Genomic DNA, 13,474 nt, shown 5'->3' on the forward strand with positions numbered 1-13,474 from the left:
AACCTTATTTGTATGCACATTTTTTTTTTTTTTTAGAATGACTTATCTTTTTAAAATCTTTACAGTAGTGACTACGACAGTGGCCTGTCGGATTTTACAGCCACCATTTGAGAATCTTTCCCTTAGACCTGACATTTTGGAAATCTACACTACTAACTGCACTCAAGTACTTAGGCTGCAACCTTTTGGTACTATTGATTTTTGGAGGAGAACCCTGGGTATTAAGGCGTTGACCTTCCAGAATTCCTCCTTTAAAGGGCTGTCCAAAATAAGCATTTTTACAAAATGTATGCAACTCCAGGAACAGCTGTAAGTCCAGACACTCATCTCTGGAATCATAGATATAAATCTCCCATTTCAGAAGGGAAATGCATGTTGGTCCCTCCCTAGTCGTATCCAAACCACTCCCTCTTGCCATGTGCAAATACAAGCTTCCTAAAAATGTTTAAGGGGATATGTTTAAATGCCAATATTTACACTCGTAAATCATAAATAGGGCCTATAAATTAAGAACCTAGAGTGTTTTATGTTCTGTTAATTTTTAGTTGGTTTTTTTTTTATTTGGAGAAGCTTTTGTTGTAAAAATGAAGTAAACTTTATTTTTATATTATACTGATTATAGGTTCCATGTTGCATGTAATATTGCAAATTGTTTTGTGTTTAATGTTATTTTTTATTGAAAAAAATTTTTAACAAACAAGTAGAAACTAGTTCATATCAAAACAGTTGTTACATAATTCTTTGAAACAATGAAGCAAGAAAAAGTACCATAAGCGTATCCATCCTCCTCCCCCACCTCCCGAGGTTTTGGATACCACATGAAAAACCCCAATTTGCACAGTTATAAAGACCCCTCCGAGCAGACCAGTCAATATACGGCTTCCACCGGAGCAGAAACCAACCTAGTATATGATGTTTCATGGCCGTCAACTTGGTCGTACGAAAGACATCATCCATTTTGTTGACAACTTGCGCCTGAGATGGAATTGTGTATTGACGCCATTCTGCCGCCCACACTAGGCGTGCTGCTGTAACTACTGTCGCTATAATGGTAGAAAACTTGGACGGGTAGAAAACTTGGAAGGCCAGTGTCATATTCAAAAGAGCACAACCCAACTCCTTTACCATGAGCACCCCACAAATATCAGACAATAAAGAAAATACCATATCCCAGAATGGACCCACTATATATGCTCAAAAGGTCCCTGAGCTCCACACCACCTTTGGAATATTAGGGTTAATCCTATGAAGTCTTTCAGGGATATAGTACCACCGGTACAAAACTTTGTAACTGTTTTCCACCATATTACTAGCTATGAATATCTTAAGTAAAGAGTGCAGAATAGACTTCCACTGCGCTGGAGTAAGTGTTTGGTGCAACAGTGTCTCCCAATAAGCAAAATAGTGCACCGGTTGTATATCATGTAATAACATTAAACGGTAAATTCTGGAGATACAGCTCCTCCCACTGGATGCCTCCCACACCCTGTCCCAAGCTATATTATCCAAGAGAATATCTGAAAGCACCCTCCGCTTAATAAAATCCACCACCTGGTTATATTGAAGGAGCTCAGTCCCCTTCAAGCCATTCTCCTGCATTCGAGAAACAGGTATTAGGGTATCCTCCACTACAAACTGTCACAATGTAGCCACCCCCTGCCTCCCAAGCCTTATACCTAGGATTAGATTAACCAGGGAAAAAACCCTCAGCTGCCACCACTGGCATTTAGCCAAAATATTCCTGTCCCGGAAACAATTTTTCCCTAAAAGATGACCAGAGACGTAGAAGCACTCCCAACACTGGGTTAACCTTTTTAGCAATAGCTCAGATCCATCCCAGGATAAACCACAGGAGGTGTCGAAGAGAGACATCCCTTAGAAACCAAGCTTCCATTTGTACCCAGGACTTATGGGACTCCTGTTGCCAGGCCAGCAAGTAAAGTAGCAATATAATAATAGTAAAAATTTGGAACTGCCATCCCCCTCTTTCTCGCGATTGAAACAACTTTGTTCGACTGACCCATGGTGGCCTCCGTTTTCATATATAAGAGAAAATGGTACAATGCAAAGAATCAAAAAACGCCTTCAGGAGAAGAACCGGTAGTGCTGCAGATAGATAAAGAAATCTGGGCAAAGCCATCATTTTAACCACTTATCCATGTCCTTTCGGAGCTGTTTTAATAAAGAAGGACATTTTGCATCATATAAGGAGTGCAAATCAGCAGTGAGATTAATCCCCAAATATTTCAGGTTGTGAGCTGCCCAATGAAAGGGATAACGCTGTTGCAAAGCTATGCGGCACTGCTGTGAAATAGTAAGATTTAAGTATATTGTAAATTGTTTTGAATTAGTAAGTGGTTTAAAACTTAATATGTAACTTTTTGTTATTTTTACAATTTTTGCCAACAGGTAGATATGGGAAAAGTAAACTTGGAAGTGATCAAACCATGGATAACCAAACGAGTTACAGAAATTTTGGGTTTTGAGGATGATGTAGTGATTGAGTTTATCTTCAATCAGCTAGAAGTGAAGGTAATACTTTTGAAGAAGATAGTCAATCTGAATGTATGACAATTGTTAAACTGAAATTTTGTGTAAAAATTTGAATTTCTGTATGAAACACAAATGATACAGTAAGAAGGGTTTAAATTGCGATGCATTGTCAAGAGAAATTCACTTTGTAAACTTAAGGATGGAAGTTTAGTGAAGATGGTAGTTTGCGAGCTACACAGGTGAAAAAAAAATCAAACTTATTGTTTAATTTTGCTGTTACATGTTAAGTTACTTTGACAGCAATTTTCTAATGATGATGTGATTTATGATTTAAAAGGCCTGAACCAAAATGGAAGTTATTCCTTGCGTCTGAAGTGTAGCACCATCACCTTATTAGGTCACAGCAGAGTGCGTGTCCAATGTCGCTCTGACCAACACGCTTGATGATGCAGTGTGTGTTTTGGAGGTGAGTTGTGTAAAGTGGCCGAAACAAAACAAAATTCCAGCAAAGAGCACTCGGGCAAAGCTTTACACTGCTCTGAGGATAACTGTATTATGGTAGACCAAGTTGTGTGAAGCACAAAGCATAGTTCTGAAAAGGCAGGATTATATTGGAGTACGTAGTACTCAAGTTAGACCGTTCAGGCTCTCCTAATTAATAAGGGGGAAGATAGCTTTGGATGGGGATAAACATTTAAGTGCGGTTTGATAATATCAGAATCAGTCTGTGTGGTTATTCAGAGCAAAATTATATCCTTTTTAAAGCAGCAGTACTTCAATATATATATATATATATTGGCTATAATCCAGTGTACGGTTGAAATAATTGTACACCTTTACATTTTTAGCATCTATTCCTGCGGATATAGTTTCTTATTAGCTGCATGCATTGAAGTAGATCTTTATTTCTATAGATCTATTAGATTTAACTTCCATCCATAGCCCACCTATCATTACATTTCTTGGTGGGTTATATCTAATATTTACAATAACATTCTACAAACTAAGCACATAATAAAGAGATCATCTGCCATAAAGCACATTAAGAATAAGGTATGCCAGTTTGAAAAGGTGAATCGTTAACTTTTTTATGAAAAATTAAAAGCTGCTGTTCTAACCTCAGCTCCACTAGATGCAGAATTTTAAGAAATAACTTCAGTCTAACAAAAGAGAACCAGACTCGCAGAGAATATTTTGCAGGTATCGTAACTGTCTCTGTGATAGTTGGAAGAGAGAGGGGTGTGGCTGCGGTGCTCAACATTTTTCAAAAAGTGCCAATAAATGGAGAGAGTGTTCAGAAATAAGATCCAAAGAAAAGAGAGAGCAGAGAATGTGGCAAGTCTTTTTGAAGACTGGCTGGCAGTACTGCTGTTTTAAAGGAATAGAAATACTTTCTTTGCCACTGCAGCCATGGTGGTATGTTTCACACTAATTGACTCGACAAGTGTCCATGCTGGGATTGTCCATTATAGTTTGCTTCGAGTTTGGCGTCTTAGTTTCTACTGAAAGGTATATATTATGTTACTGTTTTTTAAAGTATATTTTTAGTGAACAGAAAATTCTTCTGGAGGGCCCTCATGCTTCCTATAAACAGGATATGCAACTGGGGTCAGGGGAAGACATAGGTTTTATTCAACTCATTCCAGAAAGATAAGGTTCGTATGAGACTGTTTTAGTGGCTTTTTTTTTTTTTTTTTACTAGTCCATATTTAGTGTTTTAATTCCCTATATACAAGCATGAGATTAAAGCTTTGAACATTTGATTTAGAACAAACTATCTTTGTGGTTGTGTACTCATTATTGCTTGTTCGTCTTTTACAATTTAGATAAATGATATAACATTAAACTCAAGGTGGGTGAGTTGCAGTAGGGAGTCGGAAGCAAGCCAAGGGAACATCTTTCTCTACAGGGGACTTGGCGATTCCAAACCCCATTTCCAAGGTTCCAAGAAGAAAGAGAAGACACCTGGAATCTGTGCTTTGTACTCATGCGCTGTGCTTGTCTGATGGAACTTACTGCTTGGAAAAAAAAAATCCCCTTAAAAATGAAAAGCCTGTTTGTTCTGTGAGACTTTTGACCTCTTAACCCTTTGTGGAAAATACATAATGGTGATCTACAGTTCTGTGTGGTAACCCTATAGTAGTCAGTGCAGACTTGGCATTGGGTATCTTGTGTTTTGGTGACATAACATGCATGCAAAAACAAAAATTTGTTCCATACACTCAGTGGAGGCTTCACATTATTTACAGTGCTAGAGAACCACACAGCTTCAGTCTGTTGAACGGATTGCTCTAAAGTAGAGAATGACACGGGGACAAATTTTTCCCTGTCCCCGCAGGAGCTCAGTTTCCCCGTTCCGTCCCCGTGTGTTTTGTCACTGTCCCTGTCCCATTCCTATATGCTCTGCCTTAACTGCACAAGCCTCGAACACTTATGATTTTAAAGTGTTTGAGGTTGTGCAAATGAGGACATAGCTTGCAGGAATGGGGCAGGGGCAGGAAAAGAACTCGTGGGGATGGGAAGGGAAAATGAGTTCCTGCGGGGACAGGGAAAAATATGTCCCCATGTCATTCTCTATTCTAAAGCTTTTGAAGAAAGCAAGATCCACCACAATTTTACCTTTTAAGGCTTCTGAAGACAATATTTATTAAGAATTTATTGTAGCGTATATTAGAGAATGACACAGGGACACATTTTTCCCCGTCCCTGCGGGAACTCATTTTCCCATCCATCCTGGCGAGTTCTTTTCCTGTCCCTGCCCCATTCCTGTAAGCTTTGTCTTCATCTGCACAAGCCTCAAACACTTTAAAATCATAAATGTTCGAAGCTTGTTCGGTTAAGATCGAGCTTACAGGAATGGGACAGCGACAAAACTTGCAGGGACGGGGAAATTGAGTTCCTGCAGGGATGGGTAAAGTTTGTCCCCGTGTCATTCTCTAGTGTATAGCACCTAAAATTTTAGGCCCTGAAATCATAGCGGCTGCACAGTCCAAAAATTGCTATGAATTCCACAAAGGATTAACAGGCCACTGATTTTACAGTCAGATAAGATAGCTTTAGCTAAGGTAAACTATTTTACTGAAGTCACTGAGGAAAATTTAAGATAGTATTTGTGTATATTCTAGTCATGATAAATTTATTTAAAAAATATCTATTGTGAATCCTAAAGGACCTTTGTGTTCCAAGTAGCCTGTATGTTGTCTGTGCTCTCTTTTACAGAATCCAGACTCCAAAATGATGCAGATTAACTTGACTGGTTTCTTAAATGGGAAAAATGCCAGAGAGTTCATGGGAGAGCTATGGCCCCTGCTCTTAAGTGCACAGGAAAACATTGCGGGAATTCCTTCTGCTTTTTTGGAGCTGAAGAAAGAGGAAATAAAGCAACGACAGGTGGGCGGGTTCTCTGCTCTTTTCGTAATACTATATAACAAGCACAAGGCAAAGAATTGCCAGCACATGGGTTGACATTGGAGTAATTGCTCTTGGAGTAGTATGTTAACTATATTGAAATCATGTTATATGTCTTTGTGGGCGATTTAAACTATTTTATTGACGATGATTGGAAGCGGTCCCTCAGTTAGTATAAGCCAGCTAAGAAGCCAACCCGGGGAGGTGGGTGGGACGCAAGAATATCTGCCTGCTGTCCCTGGATAACACCTGTTACGGTAAGTAACTGTGCTTTATCCCAGGACAAGCAGGCAGCATATTCTTGACTGATGGGTGACCTCCAAGCTAACAAAAAGAGGGATGGAGGGAAGGTTGGCCATTAGGAAAACAAATTTTGCAAAACAGATTGGCCGAAGTGTCCATCCCGTCTGGAGAAAGCATCCAGACAATAATGAGATGTAAAAGTGTGAACTGAGGACCAAGTAGCAGCCTTGCAGATTTCCTCAATAGGAGTGGAACGGAGGAAAGCTACAGATGCTGCCATTGCTCTGACTCTATGGGCCGTGACAGAACCTTCCAGTGTCAGTCCGGTCTGAGCATAACAGAATGAAATGCACGCTGCCAGCCAATTAGACAACGTACGTTTAGAAACGGGACGTCCCAATTTATTTGGATCAAAGGACAGAAAAAGTTGGGGAACTGATCTGTGGGGTTTCGTACGCTCTAGATAGTAAGCCAGAGCCCTTTTACAATCCAAAGTATGTAAAGCTTGTTCTCCAGAATGAGAATGAGGTTTTGGAAAGAAAACAGGTAGAACAATGGATTGGTTGAGATGGAATTCAGAGACAACCTTAGGGAGAAACTTTGGATGTGTACGCAGAACCACCTTGTCATGGTGAAAAACCGTAAAAGGTGGATCTGCGACCAGTGCATGAAGCTCACTGACCCTCCTGGCAGAGGTAAGAGCAATAAGGAAAAGCACTTTCCAAGTGAGAAACTTGAAAGGAGAGGTAGCCAAAGGTTCAAATGGAGGCTTCATTAAGGCAGAAAGAACCACATTGAGATCCCAGATAACAGGAGGGGCTTTAAGAGGTGGTTTCACATTGAAAAGCCCTCGCATGAACCTGGACACCAGGGGATGAGCTGAGAGAAGTTTTCCATGGACTGGCTCATGAAAAGCTGCAATGGCACTGAGGTGGACTCTGATTGAAGAGGACTTAAGGCCAGAGTCAGACAAAGAGAGCAAATAGTCCAACAACGTCTCCACTGCCAGGGAAGTGGGATCAAGATGATGAAGAAGACACCAGGAGGAAAATCTCGTCCACTTCTGATGGTAACATTGCAGAGTGGTTGGTTTCCTGGAGGCATCCAGAATGGAACGAACAGGCTGAGATAAAAGAGTATCATGAGATGTCAGCCCGAGAGATACCAAGCTGTCAGGTGCAGAGACTGGAGGTTGGGATGTAGAAGGGTTTCCTGCTGTTGCGTAAGCAGAGAAGGAAACAGAGGAAGAAGAAAAGGTTCCCTGGAACTGAGTTGAAGTAGAAGGGAGAACCAATGTTGCCTGGGCCACCTCGGAGCAATCAGAATCATTGTGGCTCGTTCCCTCTTGAGCTTGAATAAGGTTCTCAACATTAGAGGCAGAGGAGGGAAGGCGTACAGGAACAGATTCGACCAGTCGAGGAGAAAAGCATCCGCTGCCAGACGGTGAGGAGAGTAAAGTCTGGAGCAGAATAGGGGCAGTTGATGATTGTGAGGAGCTGCAAAGAGGTCTATCTGAGGAGTGCCCCATTGAGTGAAGATAGACTGCAGAGTTACAGGATCGAGTGTCCACTCGTGAGGCTGGAGAATTCTGCTGAGTTTGTCCGCTAAAGAATTCTGTGCTCCCTGAATGTAGATAGCTTTCAGGAAGAGATGGTGATCTATGGCCCAATTCCAGATCTTTTGGGCTTCTTGGCATAAAAGGCGAGAGCCTGTCCCACCCTGTTTGTTGATGTAGTACATCGCAACCTGATTGTCTGTGCACAACAGAAGGACCTGAGGAAAGAGAAGATGTTGGAAGGCCTTGAGGGCATAAAACATCGCTCTGAGTTCCAGGAAATTGATTTGATGCTTCTTTTCCTGGGCTGTCCAAAGACCTTGAGTCTGGAACTCGTTCAAGTGAGCTCCCCATGCATAAAGAGAGGCGTCGGTGGTGATGACTAGTTGATGAGGAGGCTGATGGAACAGAAGACCTCTGGATAGATTTGAGGATACCAACCACCATTGAAGAGACTGACGAAGAGATGATGTCATAGATATGTGTCGTGAGCAAGGATCCGTCGCTTGGGACCACTGAGTAGCAAGGGTCCATTGAGGAGTGCGCAGGTGAAGACGTGCGAGGGGCGTGACATGAACTGTAGATGCCATGTGTCCCAAGAGTACCATCATTTGCCTGGCTGAGATGGAAGGTAGTGAAAGCACCTGCTGACATAGAGACTGAAGGGTCTGAAGACGATTGGATGGTAGGAAAGCTCTCATGAGGAGTGTGTCCAGGATCGCTCCAATGAATTGAAGTCTCTGAGTGGGGATGAGATGAGATTTGGGTAGATTGATCTCGAACCCCAGAATTCGTAGAAACAAGATGGTTTGGTTGGTGGCCAGTAGAACTGCTTGAGCGGATGTGGCCTTGATTAACCAGTCGTCCAGGTAAGGAAAGACCTGGAGGTGGTGAGAGCGTAGAAATGCCGCTACCACAATGAGACACTTGGTGAAGACCCTTGGAGAGGAGGCAAGGCCGAAGGGCAGCACCTTGTATTGGTAATGACAATGATTGATCATGAAACGGAGATACTGTCTTGAGGTTACATGGATCGGTATGTGAGTGTATGCTTCTTTGAGATCGAGGGAGCATAGCCAGTCGTTTTGATGGAGAAGAGGATAAAGGATGGCTAAAGAAAGCATCTTGAATTTTTCTTTTACCAGATGTTTGTTGAGATCGCGGAGATCCAAAATTGGTCTGAGATCTCCTGTTTTTTTGGGGACTAGAAAATAACGGGAGTAGAATCCCTGCCCTTTTTGATCTAAAGGAACTTCTTCTATAGCGTTCAGAAGAAGGAGGGATTGAACTTCCTGAATAAGGAGGGCAGATTGAGGACTGTTCAAAGCAGACTCTTTTGGCAGGTTTTGGGATGGAAGAGTCTGAAAGTTGAGAGAGTAGCCGTGGCGGATGATGTTGAGGACCCATTGGTCCGAAGTGATAACTTCCCACCGGCTGAGGAACAGAGAAAGTCGACCTCCTATAGGTAGAGGCAGGAGAGCAGGAATAGGAATACTGGCTATACTGTGGAGAATGAAGTCAAAAGGGCTGTGACTTCTGCTGAGGAGGTGGTTTCACAGGTTGCTGCTGTGGCTGCTGTCTGGGAGGCTGACGTTGTTGCTGCCTCTGACGCCTGGGTTGCTGAGCAGTGGTAGGTAATGGCCGAGCTGTGAAGCGGCGTTGATAGGCCGACTGCTGCCTATATGGTTTTGGCGGAGGAGGCTTCTTTTTATTTTTAAGCAGGGTATCCCAGCGTGTCTCATGAGCAGAGAGCTTTTGTGTGGTTGAGTCCATGGATTCCCCAAAGAGCTCATCCCCTAGGCACGGGGCGTTGGCTAACCGATCCTGATGATTAACATCAAGCTCGGATACCCGAAGCCAGGCCAGGCGACGCATAGCCACCGACATTGCTGTCGCTCTGGATGTAAGTTCAAAGGTGTCATATATGGATCTAACCATGAACTTGCGTAATTGAAAAAGAGACGACAAGCAGGTATGAAAAGAGTGATGTTTTCGTGAAGGAAGGTACTTTTCAAAGGAAGCCATGGTGGTAAGGAGATGCTTCAAATAAAAAGAAAAATGAAAAGCATAATTGCTAGCTCTATTTGCTAACATAGCATTTTGGTAGAGCCTCTTACCAAATTTATCCATGGCTCTACCCTCTCTGCCAGGAGGTACCGATGCATATACACTGGCTCCTGAAGATTTTTTAAGGGTGGATTCAACAAGTAAGGATTCGTGTGGAAGTTGAGGTTTGTCGAACCCAGGAATGGGAATTACCTTATATAGAGAATCCAGTTTACGTGGGGCCCCTGGGACAGTTAAAGGAGTCTCTAAATTCTTATAGAAAGTCTCCCTCAAGATGTCATGAAGAGGGAGTTTCAAAAATTCCTTTGGAGGCTGGTCAAAATCAAGGGCATCCAAAAAAGCTTTGGACTTTTTGGATTCAGCCTCCAAAGGAATGGACAAGGAGTCACACATCTCTTTCAAAAAGCAGGAGAAAGAGGAAGTGACCTGTTTGGAGGATGGGTCCGGGACAGCTGAATCCTCCTCCTCTGAGGAACATTCGCCTTCAGAAAGAAAGGGTTCCTCTGAGTCTCCCCACAGATCAGGATCCCTGACATGGGAAGCATGGTCCCGAGACTCAGGTGTCGATGATTGTAAGTGTCGGGTTTTGCGCACCGACTTACCCGACCTCATCGATATCGAGTCAGGAGATGTTATCGGTCGCACCGGTGCCAAAGTCTGTACCGATTGATGGTGAGCTCTCGGCTCCGGTGCAAGAACTGGCATCGATACCGATGAGGTTAGTTGAAGCGGTACCGAAATAGTGGAAGCAGGTAACATAGGCTGTTCCACAATCGGTACCGGTAGCTCGGTGCGGGCCGGCACCGGAAGGTTCGGAGCCAGGATAGCAGGGAGGAGCTGTTTTAATTGGTCCCTAAGCTGCACCTGAAGGATGGCCGTGATGCGGTCATCAAGGGATGGCACCGGTACCGCCTTTTTCTTCTGCGGTACCTGCGGTGCCGCTCGACGCCCCGGAGATGAGGAGCCCGATGTCGAGGGACTCACCTCTATAGGGGCGGAGCGCTTCCGCTGGCGTCTCACAGTCGGCAGGATTGGACTCACTGCACTCGAGACCGGAGGACGCTCCAGCGGGGAAGGCTTCTTAGCCGGCTTACCTGACTGGTGAGACGCCGGTGCGGAATCACGCGGCGTCGAAGAAGAGGGTGCTGACTGAATCGGTGCCGAAGCTGGAGTCGATGGAACGGGGTCGGACATCTCGGCACCGAACAGTAATCGCTGCTGGATTTGGCGATTTTTTAATGTCCGTTTTTTTAGAGTGGCACAGCGGGTGCAAGTAGAGGCCTGATGCTCAGGACCCAAACACTGTAAACACCAGTTGTGTGGGTCCGTGAGAGATATAGGCCGAGCACACCGCTGGCACTTTTTAAAACCCGGTTGAGGGGGCATGAAAGGAAAAACGGCTTCAGCCAAATCGAAGGCCGAGGCTTCGATGGTGGCAGAAGGCCCCGCCGGGGAAAGATCAAATTAAAGAAAAAATTAAGGATTTTTTTTTTTTTTTTTTACAAAATAGAAAAAAGAAAAGAAATAAGATAAATAGTCAAAAGTTTACGCGAGCGGGAAGGCAAAGAGAAAAAAGTTTCAACAGCCGTTGAAAAACGCGTCTTCTTAGCTCCGCGGAAACTAAGAAACTGAGGGACCGCGCGCCTCTGTCGGGCGGGAAGGCACTCGCGCGTGCGCGGTGCGGCCGAGCTAGAACTTTCTAAAGTTCTTAGAGTGCAATCACTCTATAATTGTCCGTACCGGGGCTCCGTCGGTGCCGTCACCCATCAGTCAAGAATATCTGCCTGCTGTCCCTGGATAACACCTGTTACGGTAAGTAACTGTGCTATACAGAAATTGGTCAACTGAACAATAGAAAATCGAACAAGAAATAGAGTATTTACACACCAAAGAAGAAACAATCACTAGTTTTACAAAATAATAAATGCAGCTGGTTTGCAGCCAGCCCTAATCACAACTGCATAACAATTCTACGATCATATCTGTACCAGGGCCCTGGTCGCTTATGAGCCCTAGAGATCAAGAGCCCCCTCCCTCTCTCCCCTCCTTCCTCCTCCTTCCCTACTCAACACACCAAGGCAGAAAACAAACCGAACAAGAAAGAGAGGACCAGCAAAGGTGACCTTCCCATCCCAGGGTCCCCATGGCCAACACAACGATTAAGATCTCAAAGTTTCAGAGTATTAAGGCACTCTAGGAGGCAAAGAGAATACATAAGGTCTCCATATGTAAAGGTAAAAAATTGTTTGTTGAAAAGAACCTCACACCCAACCTCTCTCGAGTAGATGAGAGCATGTAAATGATTCCGCCATACCCAATAAGACGGGGAATGGGCCGAAGTCCACTCTCCCAGAATAACTTTTTTAGCCAGTAAATCAGGCTTCCTAATGAAAAGCCTCCCAAATCTTGCCGACAGTCGGAAGACCTCATATTTATCCAAAAGAAAGCCCACTGGGGGGTAAAGGGAATAGTGTCCCTTCAAATATCGCCCGCTTCCAGAATACCCTAACCATTGGGCAACTCCAAAAAGCATGAAAATAAGATTTCGGGTCACGTTGATATTTTTCACACTGTGTGTTCCTTGCCAGTCCCGATTTATACAATTACTTCCAAAGAATTAAAACACAAGGTAATACCCATGTTGTTAGCTTTGTTTCTTTTTGATTTAAAATTTATTCCCTTGAATGTTCCAGCTTTAAACAAAAGTAGTATTTAATAAAAGCAAACCCACTTTTATGCTTACAGCTCTTGATTTGGATTTGTTGACTGCTCCTGGAGAAATGTTTGTACCATAATCTGCCAGGATAAATGTACTAACTACATGTAACTCACTGGCAGAATTTGGGCAATTTTTAGTAAGCGGAATATTAGCAAAATCCAATTTATACTTGCGTGTCAGAACATATTGCTAGATTATGCATGTGATTCATTTTACAGATTGAACAAGAGAAATTGGCTTCTATAAAAAAGCAAGATGAAGACAAGGACAAGAGAGATAAAGATGATAAGGAAAGCAGAGAGAAAAGGGACAGATCCCGAAGCCCTAGAAGGTAACTAATATATTGTGATGAATCCAAAATGGATGGAGTCAGTGATATTCAGCATAAGTACAGGGACAGACCTAAAGATCTCAATGTGTATACTTTGGAGGAAAGGTGGGAGAGGGGAGATACGAGAAGGATGTTTAAATACCTATGTGGCATAAACGCACATGAGGCGAGTCTTTTTCAATTGAAAGGAAGCTGGAATTAGGGGGCATAAGATGAAGGTGAAAGAGGATAGATTCAGAAGTAACCTCAGAAAATACATTTTCTTGGAAAAGGTGGTGAATGCTTGGAACAGCCTCCTAGTGGGGTTGGTGGAGACAAAATGTCTATTAGAGAATGACACGGTGACAAAATTCATCACCGTTCCCGTCCCCGCGGATAACCGCGGGAAATAATCCCATGTCATTTTCTAGTGTCTATTTCAACCTCAGTCCTTCTACACCGGTATTCTTCAAAGCAAAGCTTGCAGGTCAGTGGTTGTGGCCATTCATACTCTGATTCTTCCCTCTCTCCTTAAAGAATGACATGAAGATGGTTTCCCGCGGTTATCCGCGGGGATGGGAACAGTGATGAATTTTGTCACCGTGTCATTCTCTAAGGTATATCTGAATTCAAGAAAGTCTGGGCAAAGTACATTGGATCTCTAATGGCCTCTTTTACA

The 13,474-nt window shown here is 43.3% G+C and overlaps 1 protein-coding gene across 1 annotated transcript in view; it reads left to right on the plus strand.

Annotated features, from left to right (window-relative positions):
* The window catches only part of SRRM1 (serine and arginine repetitive matrix 1), a 98,604-nt gene that overhangs the window by 6,915 nt on the left and 78,215 nt on the right, over nucleotides 1-13,474 (plus strand). The window contains 3 exon segments of the mRNA XM_033954892.1: nucleotides 2,410-2,532; nucleotides 5,713-5,883; nucleotides 12,704-12,816. Of these exon segments, the coding sequence (XP_033810783.1) occupies nucleotides 2,410-2,532; nucleotides 5,713-5,883; nucleotides 12,704-12,816 (407 nt within the window).

This window comes from Geotrypetes seraphini, chromosome 8 (assembly GCF_902459505.1).
Source record: "Geotrypetes seraphini chromosome 8, aGeoSer1.1, whole genome shotgun sequence".
Classification (NCBI taxonomy): Eukaryota; Metazoa; Chordata; class Amphibia; order Gymnophiona; family Dermophiidae; genus Geotrypetes; species Geotrypetes seraphini.